Source organism: Monodon monoceros, unplaced genomic scaffold (genome assembly GCF_005190385.1).
Source record: "Monodon monoceros isolate NGI ecotype Baffin Bay Population unplaced genomic scaffold, NGI_Narwhal_1 Super_Scaffold_7, whole genome shotgun sequence".
Classification (NCBI taxonomy): Eukaryota; Metazoa; Chordata; class Mammalia; order Artiodactyla; family Monodontidae; genus Monodon; species Monodon monoceros.
The window spans coordinates 2,108,648-2,128,408 of NW_021703784.1; the positions used below are offsets into that span (position 1 = coordinate 2,108,648).

Consider the following 19,761-nt stretch of genomic DNA (forward strand, 5'->3'; position numbering starts at 1 on the left):
ATGCCAGAAGAGGAGGACATCTGTAGCGCTGGTGGAGATGTTGGTTAAATTGTATGTGTGGATTTTTTTTTTTTTTTTTGGTGGATTTGCCAAATCCTCACCAGGTGGCTAATGCCTGGTGTGTTGTCCACCAGTTGTAAACCTAGTAAGAAGTATACTATTCATGTTTAACGTTTAACAAACATACTTCTCTTCACCCCTTTCACTTGTGTACTTTTTTAGTTTTGTCTTGTTTTTTGCACTAAGTTTTAGACTCATATCAGAAAATATAATAAAATTAATAATGAATCAGAATCCCTTGTTATCTATGATGTCCATGTAGTAAAATGAAAACAAAAAAAAAAAGTTTAACAATATCTTTTGTGACTGTTGATTGTGGTATTATTGTAGCTGACAGGCTGTCTTGTTTAGTTTTCCTTTTTATTTATCTTTTTGTTGCTGCGTTTCATCACACACACAATAGGGACACAGTTCAGGAATGGGCCTGCAAGCCTCCCTCTGAGTTCTTCTCTACTGACTGATTGAATCTGGGGTGGCCGACTCCAGAACTTTCCTGGGGGGGGGGGGCACTGTGGTGGGCAGAGCGGCTGAGCCCTTGCCCGACTGGTAATGGAGGTCACGCCATGCAGCTTGCGGGTGGGTCCAAAGCCACGTGCATTCTTCCCGTTTGGAAAAAGAAAGAAAACTCAGCTGTACCTACGTATCTGCAAGGCGATTTCCAATGTCCTTGTTCAACCTGTTTTCCCAAAGTATTCTCTGTTCCCCTCCCTCGAATTTGTGTCCCCTTAGGCTCTGAATTTCGTGGGATTGTATCTGCTTTAGAACGGGGATGCTCGCGTTGCTCTTGGTCGCCGTGGCTGATGTGTTGGTGGCGGTGGTGACGGCAGCTTCTCCCCGGCGGGGAAAGTGGCACTCACATCAAAATTTGAGGAGTAGGTGCAAAACCAAAACCAGAAGAGGTAGCAGCCAAACGCAGCCAGCCCTCCTCGACGTTCCATTGCTCACTTCGCTGATGGCGCCCGGGCCTGCAGACACAACACACCTGTCGTGAGCCTGGCCCCTCCAACTGGGAGCATCCAGCATCCCAGCTCCATACCCAGAGGCTGCATTAGCCTTGATCCCATGGGCACAGCTACGTGATGGGGCGCCCACCCGGGAAGGAGGGACCTCAGGTTACAGTATGCAGGTGCCTGCTACTCCTCTGCTGTCAGAACATGCTGAGGCCATGGCTCAGGGGCAAGTTCAAGAAAAAGGTGGCTGGTTAATCAACACCTTACACAGCACTTCAATCAAGTGAGACCCCTGCCCTGTTTGCATCACCGTCCAATCCCTCCGAGCACTGCCCGCCTTAAACGTTCACGTGACCCTCCTGTCATGCAGGAGAGGACTTGCTGGACACACCAACTGTCCCCTGCGGCTGCTGCACTGGCCTCGGTGCCCCTTCTGTCCATCACTCGGTCCCAGGGCAGCGCACTTGGCCTCTCCCCCATCTGGATCAGGTAACAGCAGACCTCGCTGAAGTATCACATGCTTGAAAGGTCCAAACCAGCTCGCCTGAGGTGGAGGGGGGATGAAGCAAAGGGACAGGTGGCCTCTGGCCGTGTACACAGGAGGAAGGGAAGATTTCCATGGACACTGGGATGCAGAACGTGCCATGATGTGGGTCTGCTGGGGGGGAGATGGATGGCATATTTTCCTAAGAGGCACACACCAGCCTGACCTGCACACAGATACTCTCTGACGTGGAGCCACATTTGGGAGGCAAGAAAACTATGAGGTCATAAAATTCCCCAGCAGCTTCCCTGTCACTTGAAGCATAAGCTTTGTGGCTCCCTCAGCCCCGTGGCCATGAACGCAAGTGATAAATGGAGCTATGATTCAGGAACCGTACACACAAGTTTGGATGCCCAGGCGAATTAGGCACCTAATGAAGCAGGGCATCTTCTCAGACTGGACTTACTCTGGAAGGCTCTTGCACTGGATTTAACGGAGGCATTTAAAGCTGGTGCCCCGCCGCCGCAAGTCCATGTCATCACTGGGTTGAAGGGATAAAGCCAGAACCTGCTTGCCTGACTCGGACGCTGGACATGGAGACACTTCTGGCTAATGCAGATCAGCATCAAATCAGGCTTCTTGATTCCATATGGAATCATTCCAAGTCCTAGAAGTCCTGGCCTGGAAGCACTGTCCCTGTGATTTATTCCTTAGACCTTTGGGACAAATCTCTGATTCTGGGTCAGTGGCTAAACAGGAGTTTGAAATGCACCAGGTCATCCAATCTCTGTGTCTCTGGTGCCTGGTTCAAACTGCAGGGGAGCAAAATTGTCACCCCAAAATGTCTCTTTGGCATGCAGATTACTTCCAGCTGAAAGCAATCAAGGCCCAAAAGACTCAGGAAGAAACTCTGCCCTTCCCCCAACCACCTGAAGAATATAGAAAGAAGACCTGTACCAGGAAGGGAGCTGTCACCATAGGTAACTACAGTGTGACCTGGGTGTGGAGACAGCGACGAACCTGCAAAATCTGTTAGTTATTGCTCCTCTCTGTGTCCATCTCCCTGCCTGGCCCAGAAATCACTGTCTACCAAACACCCGCCTTTCCTTCTCTATGTGAATTACCTCCCCTCCCTCTGAAGTCCTAAGCCTCTACCCCCAACATCCTCTTTTTTTTTTAAACATTTATTTATTTATTTGGTTGCACCAGGTCTTAGTTGCAGCATGTAAACTCCTAGTTGCGGCATGTGGGATCTATTCCCCGACCAGGGATCGAACCCAGGCCCCCTGCATCGGGAGCGTGGAGTCTTAACCACTGCACCACCAGGGAAGTCCCCCAACATCCTCTTTTGTCTTTAGCTGAAGGTGGTATTTAAGGTGAGGGTTTGGGACATTTTGGTGAGTTAATCACTTTTCCTAGGCCTCTTCCATGTATACATATTAGTAAATTTTTGCTTTATTTTCTCCTGTTACTCTGTCTTATGTCAATTTAAGTTTTAGACCGGCAAGAAGAGCCTAGAAGGATAGAGGAGATTTTCTTTCTCCCCAACAGCAGTGCTCCCAAGGCCCGAACTTCTTGGCAGCGCAAGTTCTCCTGAGGAGAAGGACAAGAGACGCCTCTTCTGCTCCCCGCCGGGGAGGTGAACGTCTGGGCAACACAAAACTGAACGCTCTCCTTCTGTCAGTCCACTGGGATACCCGTGACAAAGGAGCATCCCCGAGAAGCACCATTCAGACTTGCTTATTGTTGACCATTCAATTGGTTGCATCTTCTGAAATCTAACTACTATGTTTCTATATAAACCACCACCAGAAACTCTAGCCTTTATATTCAATCACTGCTATGTATACAGCAGTCTCTGGAATCTCCGGAGAGAAGCCAGCCCCAGGGCTTCTAGAGTGAGGAGTTATCTGTTCCTCTCCTGTGAGAAAGCCCTTCCTCTCTGGACCACTCCAGGATCCTTCCAGGAGACCCCTGCCTCTGCCCGAGGCCAACTCTGAGACAGGGAGGTTGTTCTGAGTCCCTGGGAGCAGCTGGGTTCCAAGTGTGACGGGAGGGTTGGTGGCTGCACCGCTCCCGAGGTGCACACTGCTCCACGATTCCAAACGCATCCTGCACGCCTGGCTCACGGCGACTGGACAGGCACGCATCTGTTCATACAGGGCTCCTCTCTCACCTCTTTTCTCTCCTGAACACTGGCTCACACAGCTTTGAAACCCACTCCCCACTGCCCCCCAACACAGCCCTCCCGTCCCCGCTCCTGGTAAGCGAAGGGGGACATCGCCAGTTCCCGCATGGAGATGCTCTCTGCCTCTGGCGCCTTCCACCCCTCTGGGCTGCCCGGCCAGCGGACGCCTCCAGGGAGGAGGATGAAGGATGCACACGCCAGGCAGACAGCCCAGCAGGGGCCTGGCTTGATTACCAGCTCAGAAAAGTCAGGAACCTTGTCTGCCGGCCACGGAGTCTGCAACGCCCCGCAGGTGGCGGCAGGGAGCTGGCAAAAGTGCCCGGGGAACCTGGCAATGGCCTTGCGCGGCAGGTGCTCCGGGTCGCCTGTACTGCTCCGGCTCCGCCTGTGCCCTGGGACGCACGCAGGGAGCCTGTGGGGAGGGGGCCTGGCTCCCTGTCAGAGAACACCTCCCAGAGAAGAAAGGAAAAGGCCGCTGGGTGTGCCGGGGGCCCTCCCTGTGTGATGTTCCGCGGCCACCCTCCTGGCCAAGGTGGGTCCACGGGGCTGCCACTCCCCTGGACACCACTTCCAGCCTGGCCTCGCCCCCCCCAGCGCCCTCCCCTTGCCCCGCCCAGCCTCCCTCCAGGACACAGCTGCCTGCAGGAGGAAACAGGGGTGGTACCTGGAGAAACCCGGAGGCGGGGTCTCCTCACATCCTCTCAGAGGACGTGCACCAGCTCTCCGCCACCTGCGCCTGGACCCCTCGGGTTGACTCCTTGTGCCACCTCCAGGCTGCTGTGTCTGTGACTCCAAGCTGATCAGACCACAGATGGATTGGATCCCTTCAGCCTTTACAAAACCTCCCAGCTGCTCCGTAGGACACGCACTGCATTTCCTAGTCTGCCTGTCATCTGCCTCCTTAGCCTCGCGCCCCGCCCCCACCAGCAGGCGGGCACCACACATACGTGTGCGCACACGAGCGCGTACCTTCCAGCCTATTTAATTCCCATCCTTGCACCTTCTGCCTGAAATGCTCTTCACCTGACTCACTCGCACTCCTTGTTCCAGGTTCTGTTCTGGCCCCAGTCACCTCTTCCAGGCAGCCTTCCTTGACTTACTCTGGTTTGCTTCCACAGCGCCATACACATCCCACTATTAAAATATGCACCACCCTGTCCTACAATTATCTTTATGTGTCTCACATGCATTTCTTCCCCTATGCTGTGAGCTCCATAAGGGCAGGGTCTGTGCCTAGCTGGGCCCCCAACAGGTATTTAATAAACCTTTGTTGAAAGAAGGAAGGAACCAGAACATCGTGACCTGTGCTACATGTCCGTGCTTACGTTGTCTCTGTTTTTCTTTCTCTTAAGATTCTACTTGGAAAGAAACCCACAAACCAAACCAAGAACAAAGCAAAACATTCTCTCCTACCTTGCCTCTGGCTTTACCTCCATTTTCTCGTCTGAACACCCTTCCCCCCTATTTCGAACTATTTCCAATAAAAGTCACTGAAAATTCTTGTGGTTGAGGGAAGATATTCACAGAAGTAAAGCCATATTGGTTAAAATTCTAGGTGGAGGGCCTGCAACTGGAAAGGGGTTCCGGCCCCATAAAGCCCCTCACGTAGGAGATGAAGGTTATCATCTCCCGCCCTAACGTGTGGAAACTCAACCTCGGAGACCTTAAGTGACTTCCCCAAGGTCCCCTGACTTCTGTCTCCAAATACAATTATCTTTCCACTAACTCGGCGCTGTCGCTCTGTGGAACTCGCACATCTCCAGCGAGGAGGAGAGCAGAGCGTGAGGCCACGGGACCTGCCCCGCTGGGCACGGGTCAAGGTGGGGAGCACACAGGCCCTCGCACACTGACCGGCACAGCAAGCTCACCATGCGAGGAGGACCTGCTGTCCAGGCAGGTATAGGATCCCAAGCTCCTGGAGCAAGGCCCTCTCAGAGCCCTTGCTGGCCAGAGCGACAGTGCAGCCCACCTGCCCGGTGACTCGGCCACACGGATGAGGTATCTGCTCTTCATCCAGCCATGCTTCCACTCTGCGTGGAATGCCTTTATTGCCTCAATCTCATTATAGAGCTCTGGAGGCCTAAAGAGACTAATCACCAGGACCATTAGGGTCCCGGAGAACTGTGATGAGTGTCAATTATCCATCGGAAACATCTGGATGGAATGAAAGCCTCAAATAAGATGCAATTTATTTGTAGCCAAGTGACTCACCCAAGAACCTCCCCCTTCCTTCCCCTTTCCCCTCCCTCCTGCCACTTCCCTTCCAGCTCCAAGTTAGAGAGAGAGAAAGAGAGAATGGGGTAAGCAGAGGCCAGCATGCAAGGCCAAGGTCTAAGAAGATCATTGCATTAGAGCACCCATGTGCAAAGGAAAGAGGCGGGCCTGGTACAGAGGGGCCCAGACATGGAGCTATTTGGGGCACTGACAGGTCCTCATTAGTTCTGGCAGCAAAGACAAGTTAGACTTCTGCAGGGGAGGCACCCGGGGAGAATCAGATGTCCTTGGGGACAGTTAATCTGAATTGACACCGGGCCGGCCCAAGGTCAGGCGGTTCCCACCGGGCTGCCTCCTGGGGTTAGTGCAGAAGAAAAGGCATCTTGTAAGAAGGCAAAGAGTCTTGGGCACCTCAGCCCACCAAGGCAGCAGCTGCCTGGAAAGTAAGCATACCAACCTTTCCCAGGGGTCAGAGCTGTGGTTTTGACTTCTAAAAGAAATGAAAAACAAGCCACTGTTAAGGCAGAGAGCAGCCAGAGACACCCACTTTACCCTCTGATGGTTTGGGGGAAGGAGGCTGAACTTCCGGCCCAGCCCCCACGCTGTTCTGACCACAGCCCAGCCCCCAGACGTGCACCCCTCTGGCTTGCTGGGAAGTCAGTTGCCATAGGTTGAGTGGGGGGCCGGGGAAGGATGTGAGTGATGGTCACATTGGAACCCTGACCCAAAGAGAGCCAGCACCCCTACTGTGTCTTAGCAGGGTATGCCAGTACCGTGGAGCCAGAGGTCCCAAGCCAATAAACACTTTTTGGAGAGTAACCTTCTTTCTTTGGCCACCAGACTATCCTCGAATTAGTTGAAGTCTGCAGGCTTTAGTATAAAACTGGCTGATATAAATAGGCCCTCCTACAGCAATCTGAATGCAGGTAGCCAAGTTCTGTTTGAGATGTAAAGTTAACTGGCATTTATCAGTGCATCTTAGAAATACTGGGGAGCAAGTTTCCACGTACCAGAGGAGCCCAGACCTTTGATAGCTGACCTCTCTCAGATTCAGACTACAGGAAGCTGGCCCAGAGGGCTTCCTCTCTCTGGAGCAACCTAAGGCATTAAGACCTGCATCCCTGCTTCTGGGACCCACCTGTGGAAATGCTGGGCACCAGCCCCTCTCTGCTGGCTGACCCAGGAAACACCCTCATTCACCAGTTCAAGCTCTCAGGCCAATCCACAGAGCCTGTTCTGCTGACCAGCCAGCAGCGGGATGACCTCTCATCTTTCACCTCCCTCTTTAGCTGGGGGCCTCTGCACATATTCACCCTGGATACAGAGGGTGGGAAATCCGTCCACAGTGTATAGGGGTATCAAATCACCATGGTGCACACTTTAAGTATCTTATACTTTTACTCATCAATTATACCTAAAATGAAGGAAAATAAAGCTCAACAAAAGAAAATGACATTAAAGTCTTTTGCATCGAAGTGATACAATTCTCTGTGCAAAGGTCCTCGCATGTAGAAGGCAAGACAACCTAGAAACAACTCAGCCTAAACTCGACTACAACATTTGACCAAAATCAGGTGAGTATGTCCCTGGGCATTCAAGCTCTCAGTCTACTCTTTAAAGGCATCTGAGATACGATGCAAATCTTGATCCAAGTGGACACTAGCAACCCTGAGAAGCCACTCCGTGGGCGGATCTACGCTCAAGGATCAAAAGGGTGACTCAGAGGAGATCTGATGCACAGTCAGGGGGGTAGAGAAAAGCCAGGAGTGCCAGTCCACGCTGTCTGCTGCGCGTTTAGCAAGGACAGTCCCCTGGAGAGATTACTGGGCCCTCAACCCCAGCCTAGTAGCTAACCAGGGGCTGTTTTCATGAATTGTCTCATTCGGGCCCCACTGTCTTGAGCCTCCCTGTACCAGGACAGAGGGTGACTGGAAGGAAGGAGGACAGTCTGCAGAGAGATGCTTGGAGGCATAAAGGCATCACGGCCTTTCACCCCCAAACCACAAGCGGTGCAAAGTAGGGCACGTGTGAGGGAGGGCAGCCCACAGAGTGATGGGCTCTGTGGGAGGGAGCACGCAGGGAGGGGTTCTACCTGGCAGTCTGGCTTGTTGGAACTATCTGGAAGAGGCGTACAGTGAAAGCACACGCTCCTGCGGTGCTCTGGAGCCAGGAGTGGTCTTCCGTGAGGGCAAAGATCTGAAAACAGCTCCATCTTAGTTGTTCCATCCAGATCCTTTCCCGGTGAATCTCCAAGGTCATCATGCCTTGGTGTCCACATGGGTAAAGGGCCATTTGACACTCATTCTGGACTTTCCTAGAACTTAACCTTGGGCTTTTCCTGGTGGCAATGTTTCAACCCCTCTGCCACTCATGTGTCTCACCACAGTGAGGAGGGAAAGTAACCAAGGCATTCTTTATATTTACTGGAGACCTCCTGCTGAGCTCCAGCCCACTCCCTGTGATTTGGTTCTAAGAAGAGATGTAGAAACTGTTTCTACATCATGTTTATCATCACGAGGTGCTAACACCACTGGGCACAGCTTCCGGGAGTATGAGCCTCTTCGAACCTCCAAGCATGTACGAGCCCTGAGCTCAAGGCTTTGTGTTAACCCTTGGCTATCGACAAAAACAACAATCCTTCAAATCTAGCACGTATTTTTCTCACCAAGAGCTAGCCTGAAAGGTGTGATCTTTTTGTTGATGTGTTAAGGTGAAGCCAGGTAGAGTGGGAAAGAAAGAAAGAAAAAATGAAAGAAAAATAACATAAAAACAACAAAAAAAGAACTGCTCCCTTTAAGCCTCCAAGTTAATATCTCTGGTCAAGCCATGAAGTGATCTTTCTGTCACCAAGCCCAGCTGAATCCAAGTACCTAGGTGGGCAAAGGGGTGCTGTCTGATTCTAATGGGTGGGGCAGGGCTGGTTTCACACCAGGATGGTTATACAGGACAAATAAACCTTCCAGAAACAGCGTGAAGGGATCTTTTTTGGTACCTTCTGTATTTAGACACACGTGCCATAGAAATGCTCACTGCTGGGTGGCTGCCCTTAATTAACTATCTTTCATCCTCTGTAGGGAAAAACAGATCATCTCTGCCACTGCAATTGTTTCCTTCCGATGCACAGAGTTGACTTACTTCCGCCTTCTTTAATAAGATGATTTGATGGTCACTGCAAGGTTCGCAGGCATTAATCAGCCAACCTTTCCCAGCCCACTGATACCATTAAATCTGACTCCTTGCCCAGGAGATAAAAGACAAAGGACCTGAGGATGGGAAATGAACAGCCACCGAGCCGCTGAGTATGCAGTGTGCCCCTGGCACATATGCCTGTGAGGTAGGGAGTGAGGGATGGCGGTGTATCCCTGAGTCCTTAGTTATCACGGCAAGCGTCCTGCACCACCAGATATTAAAATGAGAGGGGGGCATGCAATCTGTTGTGTTTGCAAAAAGGGAGCAGAGAAATACTTCAAGGGTGGCAGAAAATGCTGAGAAGGAGTGAAATTCTCTTATCTGAATCTTTCTAGACCATCCGGATATTAAGTAGCAAAATAGCTTGGAATGTCTTTTAAAGCCAAGCGTTCCTTGTCCCTGGAAATCCACTGGAGGTGAGGGGAGCATAACCTGGGAGTATTTCCCTGAGAAAAGAGGTAGCTCTCTATTCTATGGGACGCTAGAAAAGGAGGAGGAAAAAACAACAACACACACGCGCGCACGCACACACACACACACACACACACACACACACACAGAGAGAGAGAGAGAGAGAGAGAGAGAGAGAGAGAGAGAGAGAGAGAGAGAGAGAGAGATATGAATGAGAGAAATATCCCAGGAGCGAGATCTGTTTTCTCTAAAATACTCCTGAGCTGTACAAGAGTCCAACAGCTACACGGAGGACCACACTAATCCAAGTCTTGGAATGTCCCAGGTTTCTACCAACTGCAGCTTCTGGCTTGGACCCATTGCCCTGCACCCAACAAGAAGGTGAAGGGTGGGAGCATAGTAGAATCAGAGTAGACAGCTGGCCTGCAGACCCTGCCCCAGACTCAGTGGCCAGCAGAGCAGGTGAGAAAGCTCAGCTCTGCGTCAGCAGGTGGATCCTCTGCTCCTGGTCCCATGCTCAGTATCAGGTAGTGATTTGTTCGTTTCCGATCAGTTTTGTTACTGTTGGCTTTAGCGTGGGATGTGCCCCCTCCAACCCTTGAGGGCACCTTCGGTGGAATTCTAACTCCTTAGCGACCACTCCGTTTTAAGTCACTTTCCCTCTGAGAGTAAAGACCTCAGTGATCAGAATGAGCTGCGTCACTTCTCAGAGTCCCTTGTGAAGCATGTTCTGCTTTACGTCCTGTCTCTCACACGTCCCTTTTACCATTTATGCCCTTAGCTACTTTTCTAACGCTCTTTGAGATCTGCGGATATGCCTCGCCCAGGGGTTCGATAAACGTAAGTTGGATCAAGTTGAACCTGGACACTTCCATTGACCTCACTTTTTTTCTATTTCTTTGTTTCATTTTCCCCTTTGCTGTCTATCACCAGGGTGCCCTACATCACTAAGGTGAATAATGCATCCCTGAATCATTTCACGATAAAAGCGTTCTTCCTCATATGTCAAACAGCTTCCAATATAATTCATTTTCTTCCACCCCTCCCCCGCCTTCCAAGTCTAACGCCATCGTCCGATGACTGTTTGTGCAACGCGAATGGATGAACAGGTGGGATGAGAAGGATCGGGGGGTAGGTGGAAGGTGGGAAAAGACATGCCCGCCATTGTTGTCACAGCTGCCTTCCTGTGGGGCTCTCTGAGGGTCTGCACGGTCCTTAGGAGGAAAACATAAACAGCACACACAGCATGTGTTTGATTCTACCACTCAGCCTGGGCCCACTCCTGCCCAAATGTTTAGTCACAGTCTAAATGAATCACTTTTGCTAGGCTAGGGAGCTTGCGAAGATGTGAAGGGCTGAGTAAAAAGAGGTGAGAGATGCAGGTGTCCTATGGGGGGAGGACTTGGAGTAGAAGAGGTGGAAAGGGGATGGGGAGAGGGCTTGAGAAATGAGTTCATGAATCCCTGTGTCGTGACAGGGGGAGGTCCCTGTATCCGGAGACTGGACTCCAACAATCTAACGTGCACCTGACAATTTTCAAAGCCTTTTTAATACATGCTCTCAGTTGAAGGCTGGAACAGCTCTCAGATAGATAAGGCAGATCAGTTCTATGTCACAGAAGAGGAAATTGAGCCTGAACAATGTTTCCTGAGCTACCCAAGCGCAAAGAACACCCAGAAGTTGGGCTCTGGACTAGGGCTCAGTGGCGCCCGCTCCAGGTCACTGCTGCCGAGGATCCCGCAGGTACGCCTGCCCACCTTTCTTTCCCGGAGACCCTCCCCGTGAATCTGCTGCTGCAGCTTCAGGACCATCCGAATCTCCCTGCACAGGATGTTCGCTTCTATGGCTGGGCTGTCAACGGGACTCTTGTTATGAAAACTGCTCAGTGGGTGGACTTCTCTGCCTGTTGGTTCAGCCTTTTGCCTCCATCAGATCTCCGGGCTTTGAGAAGTTAGTGCCTTTTCCTTTCCTCTCCCCTCCTAGCCCTTCTGGGGAGGTGGGCAAGGTGAGTGGAGAAAAGGGGGCTATCCTTGGAGTTTCATCGGCTCCCAGTAACCTCCTTAGCTTCTGCTGCCATTCACTAAGCACCTATACAGACAGGAGCCTTGGGTGATGCACGGCAGGGGGTGGGGAGGGGGGTCTGGGAGAAAGCGGGGAGGAGAGAACTCAGACAGCAGGGGTGGGTGGGATACTGACCTTGTAACAAAGTTGAGCTTGTAGGCTCACTTAGCTCTAAAGCAGGTGGGGATATACAGGAGAGAAAAATGAAAACAAACACATATATTATATACAGTAGCTATATATTGGCCATATATAGTTTGTATACTGTCTTTCACACACATTTCTGGAGGGATGGAGAAACAAAAGAAGACACAAAAACCAGAGGTGGTAGGACAAGATGCAGCATGAGGAACGCTGAAAGGTGGGGTGCATGCACACAGGATGCCGTGGTCGGAAGGTGAGGGGCTGGCCATGCGTACGCACCCCAGCGCAGGGAGCACGGACTCTCTGCGTGCTGAGCTGGGGTGCTGATGTGGTTAACACAGGACCAAAGTCCCTTTCCAGATGAGATTTGTGTCACATCCACACCCACACTGTTTCATTTTGGAAGACCTAGTTCAGGAATTTCTGGTCCTCATAGCACCATGGCAGGAGCAAGGTCCTCCCAGGAACCTCTGTGATTCAGGATCACAGGGGCTGAACTCTCCTGGTCCCCTGCAGCCTCTGGAACCTTAGGGACAAGGTGCTCAGAACCCTACTGGTTCTTGATAGGAAAGACCACCCCTGCCCTGTTTGGCTTAAGTACCTCAAAGATACGGACCCTGATGGCAATCTCCCAGCACCAGCATCCCTCACTTTTCAACGTCAGGTCATGTGTACAGCTTATGTGCAGGTTGGTGGCAAAATGATGCTAATTTAGCCAGCTCTCTGATGCTACAGGAGAATGAGCTTCATCACAAAGTATATTCGCATAAAGTAAACGCTGCTTTCCAGCCTGCTCAAGTCGGCTTGATGGCTCTGAGCCGAGTCTTCTGATAATAGGAAACGACATGGGAAACTCCCTAATACATTTATATTTGTTAAGAGGTCTTAGTGATAGTGGGTGGCAATAGTTTAGGGGCCACGCTCTGTGGACCAGCCACAGCAGAGCTGATGCGGTGGAAACGCCCATCTTGCCCGTTAGCGGGATTTCATAGCCTCGTGGTACTACGTCACCCAGGCGGCATTGCTGTGATGGGCTCCTCAGAAACGCTCTCTCAAATGAGGCTAAAAACTTGGTTTCTGTTTGATTAAATTTGGAAAAATGCTCCAAACTTTTTCTCCCTCTTAGAGATTTAGTGTGTAAAGGCTCTGAGACCTCCCGTGTTAAAGAACATCCCCACATGGGCCCCGTTCATCTTTGTTGGACCCAGGCTTTCTACACTTATCTGAATCCATACTATCAGTTTTTAACACATGTTTTTAGAGAGCCCCCTGTACTCCAGAAAGCTGGCAACTGTAGGACTGTCCCAAATGATACACAGGGTGACATGAATGCTGACAGACCGGTGGGGATGCGGGCAGAGGTTTTAACTGCCAGACACGGGTCTGCGGAAAGGAGCAGATTTATGGCACATGCTTCACTGCATTGCTTGTCACAAATGCCAGGATTTCACTCTTAAAGTTTGCTTCTTCTCTCTCTTCTCATCTTAGATGGCTTAAGGGGAAGAGGCCGGGGAATTAGCAGTGATAAAGCCAATTGCAAAACCATTTCATGCATCTGATTTGGAAGAGCAAAGAGGTCAAAGGAGGAGGGAGATTGTTTATAGGAACGAGGAAGGCTATGCGTGGAGAGCAGGGAACTCAGGGGGAACCTTGGATCTGCAAGGCAAGGGAAGGAGGGGGCTGCCCCTTCCTAACCATGGTCCTTCTGTTCATGCAGACAGACACCTGCCCAAAAGCCAAAAGGCTGACAAACGTGAGGGGCCATGATGACTGGCCCTGTGTGGGAGGCGTGAGACACGTCAGTCACTCTAATCACAGCTCTGCCCATGCGGGTCTGCGGCTCTGGGATCAAGGCTTCCCCTTCCCAGCCCTCCTGGATAAAGCTGGGCTTTATAAGGGGGATGGAATGTGATCTGGAAATCGAGATGGGACAGTGGAGCAGCACAGGTGGGCTATTGGGGCAGGCTGGGTCCACTGCGCCATGGAGAGGATTTGGCAGGGCAGGGGGAGGGGCGCTACTTGAAGCTCTGGAATTATCTGCGCGTCTTCAGAATAAAAAGGATTTAGGTTCCTGCCAATTTTCTGCTAACTTCCTCACCTTTCCCTCCCTGTAACATTCAACAGTGCTTGTTAACATGGTGGACGTGGGACCAGACTCGAAAAATTCCAAGCTAACTGAACTTGTTGGGGCCTGGAGGGATTTGCCCCCAAAGCAACCAGAGATTAACCCTGTGGGCTGTGGGGAGAATCTGCCTCTACCCAGGGATGGAACCCATCACAGATGCCGGATGAGGCTCGGGCATCCAGACTCACTTCTGTGTAGCTGTTCTACCCACAGAAGTGCGAGACATCGGGGTCTAAGAGGCAGCTTGTTTACTTGCTTCCTTTCCTTGTTTCTGGCGCCAGTGCAGTTGCCGGATACGTAATGAAGGCACAGCAGTTTGCCTTGCACACATCAGTCCTCAATAAATAGCGACTGAATGAACTAACGCATGAATGATTATGGGACTTCTGTCCGGATGGGGGCTTGGTTGGGACAGATCCCTTCAGACAACACCCTTGGACACAAATGGAGAACTCGGGAAACACTCATTTTCTATGTTAATTCTTCCTCTAGCACTAATAGCATTCAGGATCCCAAGGCCCATGGTTCTACTTTTATAAATACAATGCAGTTTCTCTTACGTCCCAATGGCCAGAAAAAGTTTCAGAAATGGTAACATTTCACACTCATCCAGGGAACGAGCATGGAAATAGTGCATGCTCCTCTCTGGGCTCTTGACTATTAGACCCAACTGTAATAACCAGTCAGTTCAGAAGATACAGACGGGAAAAATGCAACGTCACTTCAGCATCCTCAAATCCTTTTCTCTGATATCAGGATTCTTCCTAGTATAGAATGACACCTGGTGTCTACTTTCATACGTGTGCTGTTTCCCTCTCTCTCTCTCTCTCTCTCTCTCCCCCTCCTTCCTCCTTTTTTGCCCTTCTCACCCACCCCTGCCTAACTACCCCTGACTCTCTTCCACGCCCCCGCTGCCCTTCCCTCCTGCCCCCCTCTTCCACACGCCCCTCCCTCTTTCGTTGCCCAGCCTGGGCTTCCGTCTCACCGAACAGTGTGATGCTGGCATTGGTGTGGCCCAGCTTGTTGGAGGCCACACACGTGTAGTTCCCGTAGTCATGTTCAGAGACGTTGAGGAAGATGAGTTTGGAGAGGAAAGGTCTGTTTTCCACTTTGACCCCCTTCTTTCCTTCAACCAGCCTGAGACAAACAAAAGACAGACCAAAAAGAGAAAAAGGAGATGGTTTTATATATATACATATATATATATATATATATATTTTTTTTTTTTTTTTTTTCTCTCATAAGGAAGAAGAGAGACTCTGGAATTAATGACCTTCCCTCTGCCCCCTTTCTGTCATCACTATAATCACTTATTTTTTTTTTGCATTCAACTACACAACAAGTTGGCCCCAATCACACGTATAATTGCATTTCTCTGTTTTAGGTGTGTGCCTGGAGACGTTCCCTGGCACAATGCAGATATCCATCTCCCTATGAAGAGAGTGAAGTTCTCTGAAGGCAGGTGCCTTGAACAAATATAACGTGCCAGCTGTGTGCGCTCAGCCCAACAGGATTCGTGCGGTAGGTGCTCGGAATTGTGGACATAATTGATGTTGATGGTGGTGATGATGACAACCGGAAAAATGAAAAACTCGGTCTTCAAAGAGGAGGAAAACCTGAGGGGTTTGAAAGAACAATGTTTTTCCAAGCACCTGAATGATAAAATTATCCCTTAAGAACTTGAGGCGTTCTACAGATAATACCTTATTTGGGGCTGTGATTAGGATTAAAGAATCGGGGATCGTTTTTACGTTAGGGGACTCCGAAGGGCCTGGGAGTGGTGAGCCGTCCAGAGTATTATAGCAACTCAGCCTGGAAGAGATTACAGATGCCTGAGAATGAGGCCCTACGTGGCCAGGACTGTCTCCCCGAGCTGTTTCACCCCATCATGGAGTCCAGTGTGCCACAAGGGCTCGTACCGACAGCCGGGGCCACTAACTAAAAGCCACAGAGAGTCAGTGGGAAGGACAGCCAGGCACAGACACCATTACAGGGCAGACAGAGAGGGAAAGGAGAAAACTGCGTGCGTTAGAGGTTGGTAGGGCCACATCCTCCATCTTTGGAGGCTGTTAGTAGCAATTCCTACTGAACTTACATGTCTACATGGAAATTATGAGACCAGCTCTCTTCTTTTCAAAAAAACTCTGGAATGCCCTATTTCGGAAAATGGGCTTTAAGCCAACCTTTTACTTCCCCTGCAATAATTTGACCTCCCTGCCCAGAAGCTGAGTCTGTGCTACAGGAAACAGAAATACTAGTGGGGAAAATCATCCTTCTGAATGGAGGATCTCAGGAAACTGGTCACAGCGTCAGCTGCCTGCGTAGGGCCTGGCTGGGGCAGGACGCGTAGACAGTAAAGTACGGCAAGATGATCGCGTATGGGGACAGGCCTGTGGGACACAAATTGGGGCAAATGGCTGGTATCGGAGTCGTCAAACCGAGAGAGACAATATTCAAGGCAGAAACAGAAAGTAAAGCCCAGCAGGACAATGATGAGAAAATGCTTTGTAAACCATAAAATGTTATTTGAAATAATACATTTCTGTGGAGTCAGACACTGCAAACTCCCGCCTGTCCCTGGGCCACAGGACGTTTTTGGCAGAGATGTCAGCTGTTTTGTCACAATCTGAAGGTGCTGTCGTCTCTGTAGGAGGACAGGATGGCTCTCTCCTTCGCCAAGGCTTACGACCACCATGATGAGAAGAGCAGGATTTTGGCCTCAGTCCCAACCCAACGTCTGTCTCCAGGGAAGTCAGAGTGGGGTTGAAGGAACTTGCCTTGCTTTCCATTCCGTAGATTTTCATCTGTGAGCCTTTGTCTCTCCTAAGTTAGGGGCAGTGAACCGGCCTGAGTCCAGGGGCTTCATTAAAACGTGAGCACAGTCCAAACCGAATGAGGTGTCCGGCTGTGCGGCCAGACACCACTGTTCTATTTCCAGCATGTTCCGTAGATGCTGGTCCTCCAGGGGGTGCTGTGCAGAGAAGGCTCTGAAGCCCACCTGCCAGGAGGCTTCTCTGAGCTCGCCAAGCATATTGATCCCATTTGCCATTCTGATGCCATCCCTGGGCTGGGGAGGAAGCCTTCACATCAGAAGCAAGCTGTGAACTAGATTTCAGCTCTGCAGTGGGCAGAGACACTTACCCAGAGCAGGTGCGGCCTGAGAGCTCGGAAATGTCTTTAGCTAAAAGCAGAGGAGGGCGGCCAGCGGTACCCAGCAGCGCCTTGCAGCTTCTGGGATGACCCTCCGTGTGGTCACACACCTCCTCATCCCATACCACTGCCGAAACCAAGCAGGACCCGGTGGTGCTCCTGGGCACAAAAGCCTTTCTGTGTCCCCTGTTGCTTGTTTGTAGGAAATACACTTCAGTCAGCCTCCATGACCTTCCCTGAGTTCCCAGGGGCAGGTTCAAACAGATGCTAATCAGGGAAGGGAGGGGCATGCAGAGACAAGGGAGGAGTAGCCAATACACAATAGTGCGGCCCTGGGGCAGGGTCCTCGTTCCCCCTCAAGGGATGCACATCAGCTGTTTTGCAGATACTGAAACCCCCTGTGTGTTGCCCACAAGCATGTAGACCCCAGACCAGATGGAACCAAAAGGTTGGTGATGCCGACTCCCGCTTAGCTCCCCACCAACCAGTCAGAAGAATGTCCACCAGCTGATCATGCCCTCTCTGAACCATCACTATAAAACTCCTCACGACCCCTCCAGGTCGGGACACACAGTTCTGAGGGCATTAGCCCGCTGTGGCCCCCTCTGCCTGGCAAAGCAATAAAGCTATTCTTTTCTACTTCACCCCAAATTCTGTCTCTGAGACGTACTTCAGTGTTGGGGTGCAGAGGCCGGATTCGGCATCACTACCAGGCTTCAGCTTCTTAATGCTTTTCAATGGCTGGAGTCCTGTGGATGAGTGGTCTTTATTAACGACAGGGTTCCCTTCCCTCTCCCTCTGATCGATGGCACACACGGTGGTGGCAGGTGTCGAGTGGCTAGTACACAGTCAAGACAGATTTCTACCCTGAATTCTGAGAAAACTGCCTGCCCCCATCACATAGACTCCTTTGATTTGCCTCAGAAATCCCCTCAGCTCACCAGGAATGTGAGCTAGGTTAGAGCTGTCTTCCCCCAGGCAGGTGCAATCCGCCCTGGGAGACCTGCCTGGAGGAGGTGACCTGCGAGTGGCCCAGGAAGGTCAGGCAGTGACAAGACTTCAGAGGCAGAGATGCTCTTCTAGAGCTGGGTGCCAGGAGGACAGACAACTGCATTCAATGGTCTCCCATTCCCCTCCCATTTACACAGGGGAATAAATACACGAGCAGCAAATGGGAGACCGAGCGGAATCTACTACAGGAGAGAAAAGGAGCTGCCACGAGGACTCAGACAGAGGAGGACTCAGAGGTGCCTGAGCCAGGGGCTCTGAAAGCCGCTCCCCACCACGGTGATGCTGCCAGGCTCTTTCCTCCTGGGTGAAGCCTGCAGCCCCCTTCTCCGTGACGCAGCAGCAAGCTCTCTCTTCCTACGCCCACCTTTGGCCATATTTGCCTAAAGGCTAATCTCCTTTCCTCCACGTATTTTAAGATTTTCTTTCTTCTACATTTTGCTCACATTTTCGTCCCACAGAGAATTAGAGAAATAGGATGTGGCTGATTAATTTTCATGAAGGCCCGGGCCATGGAAGGTTCAGGAATTTACCCTGGAGCTCAATAGATTTTTGTTTTTTGTTTTGTTTTGTTTTCTGATACTGGACCTTCACGTCTCACTTTTGTTCTTAGTAAAGGAAAGGATAAAAAGGAAGAGAGAGGAAGCAGGATTTCAAAGAAAGATACCCATGTTTATTTATTGGGAAAATACTATTCCCTTCTGCTCGATTCTGAATTCTTGGACAAAAGGAGGAAAGCCAGCTACTACTTCTTATCTCTCCCTGAGTTTGCTTTTCCTCATTCTGTCTCAGTACTTCCATGTACAAAATGGGCTAGACAGGGCTTCCCTGGTGGCGCAGTGGTTGAGAGTCCGCGCAGGGGACGCAGGTTCGTGCCCCGGTCTGGGAAGATCCCACAGGCCGCGGAGCGGCTGGGCCCGTGAGCCATGGCCGCTGAGCCTGCGCGTCCGGAGCCTGTGCTCCGCAACGGGAGAGGCCACAGCGGTGAGAGGCCCACGTACCGCAAAAAAAAAAAAAAAAGGGCTAGACACATACAATGCACCTAAGTTGCTGCCAGAATTGGTACCTAAAAATGAAAAAGTTCTGCTTCTCACTTGGAAGGAATATGATGATACACAATGGGTCCTCTGACTAAGCAACTCTTGGTTCTAAGCAAAGTCAGGGGTTGATGCAGAGACTGGAGGAGCTCTTGGTGTCCGGCCCCTTTTTTTAAACTTATTTTTTAATTGAAGTATAGTTGATTTACAATGTTACATTAGTTTCAGGTGTACAGCAAAGCGATTCAGTTATACATTTATATACATATATTCTTCTTCAGATTCTTTTCCTTTATAGGTTATTACAAAATATTGAGTATAGTTCCCTGTGCTATACAGGAGGTCCTTGTTGGTTATCTATTTTATATATACTAGTGTGTATCTGTTAATCCCAGACTCCTAATTTATCCCTCACCCCTTCCCTCTTTGGTAACCCTAAGTTTGTTTTCTATGTCTGGGGGTCTATTTCTGTTTTGTAGATAAGTTCATTTGTGTCATTTTTTTAGACTCCACATACAAGAGGTATCATATGGTATTTGTCTCTGTCTGACTTACTTCACTTGCTATGATAATCTCTAGCTGCATCCACGTTGCTGCAAATGGCATTATTTCGTTCTTTTTGATGTCTGAGTAGTCTTCCATTGTATGTATGTACCACATCTTCTTTATCCATTCGCCTGTGGATGGACACTTAGGTTGCTTCCATGTCTTGGCTATTGTATGCAGCGCTGCTATGAACA

The 19,761-nt window shown here is 50.4% G+C and overlaps 1 protein-coding gene across 2 annotated transcripts in view; it reads right to left on the reverse strand.

The window, feature by feature from the left end:
- Positions 1 to 307: 307 nt before the first annotated feature.
- The window catches only part of LOC114887004 (neurotrimin-like), a 926,389-nt gene continuing 906,935 nt past the window's right edge, over positions 308 to 19,761 (reverse strand). Inside the window, exons 8-11 of one of the 2 annotated variants that reach the window (XM_029208293.1) lie at positions 14,812 to 14,963; positions 11,693 to 11,728; positions 6,354 to 6,386; positions 308 to 1,025 (exon numbers count right to left, since the gene is read on the reverse strand). In XM_029208293.1, coding sequence (XP_029064126.1) covers positions 919 to 1,025; positions 6,354 to 6,386; positions 11,693 to 11,728; positions 14,812 to 14,963 — 328 coding nt within the window. In that variant the 3' untranslated portion in view covers positions 308 to 918. The remainder of the gene's footprint in view (positions 1,026 to 6,353; positions 6,387 to 11,692; positions 11,729 to 14,811; positions 14,964 to 19,761) is intronic. The other variant, XM_029208294.1, reaches the window with a different exon arrangement.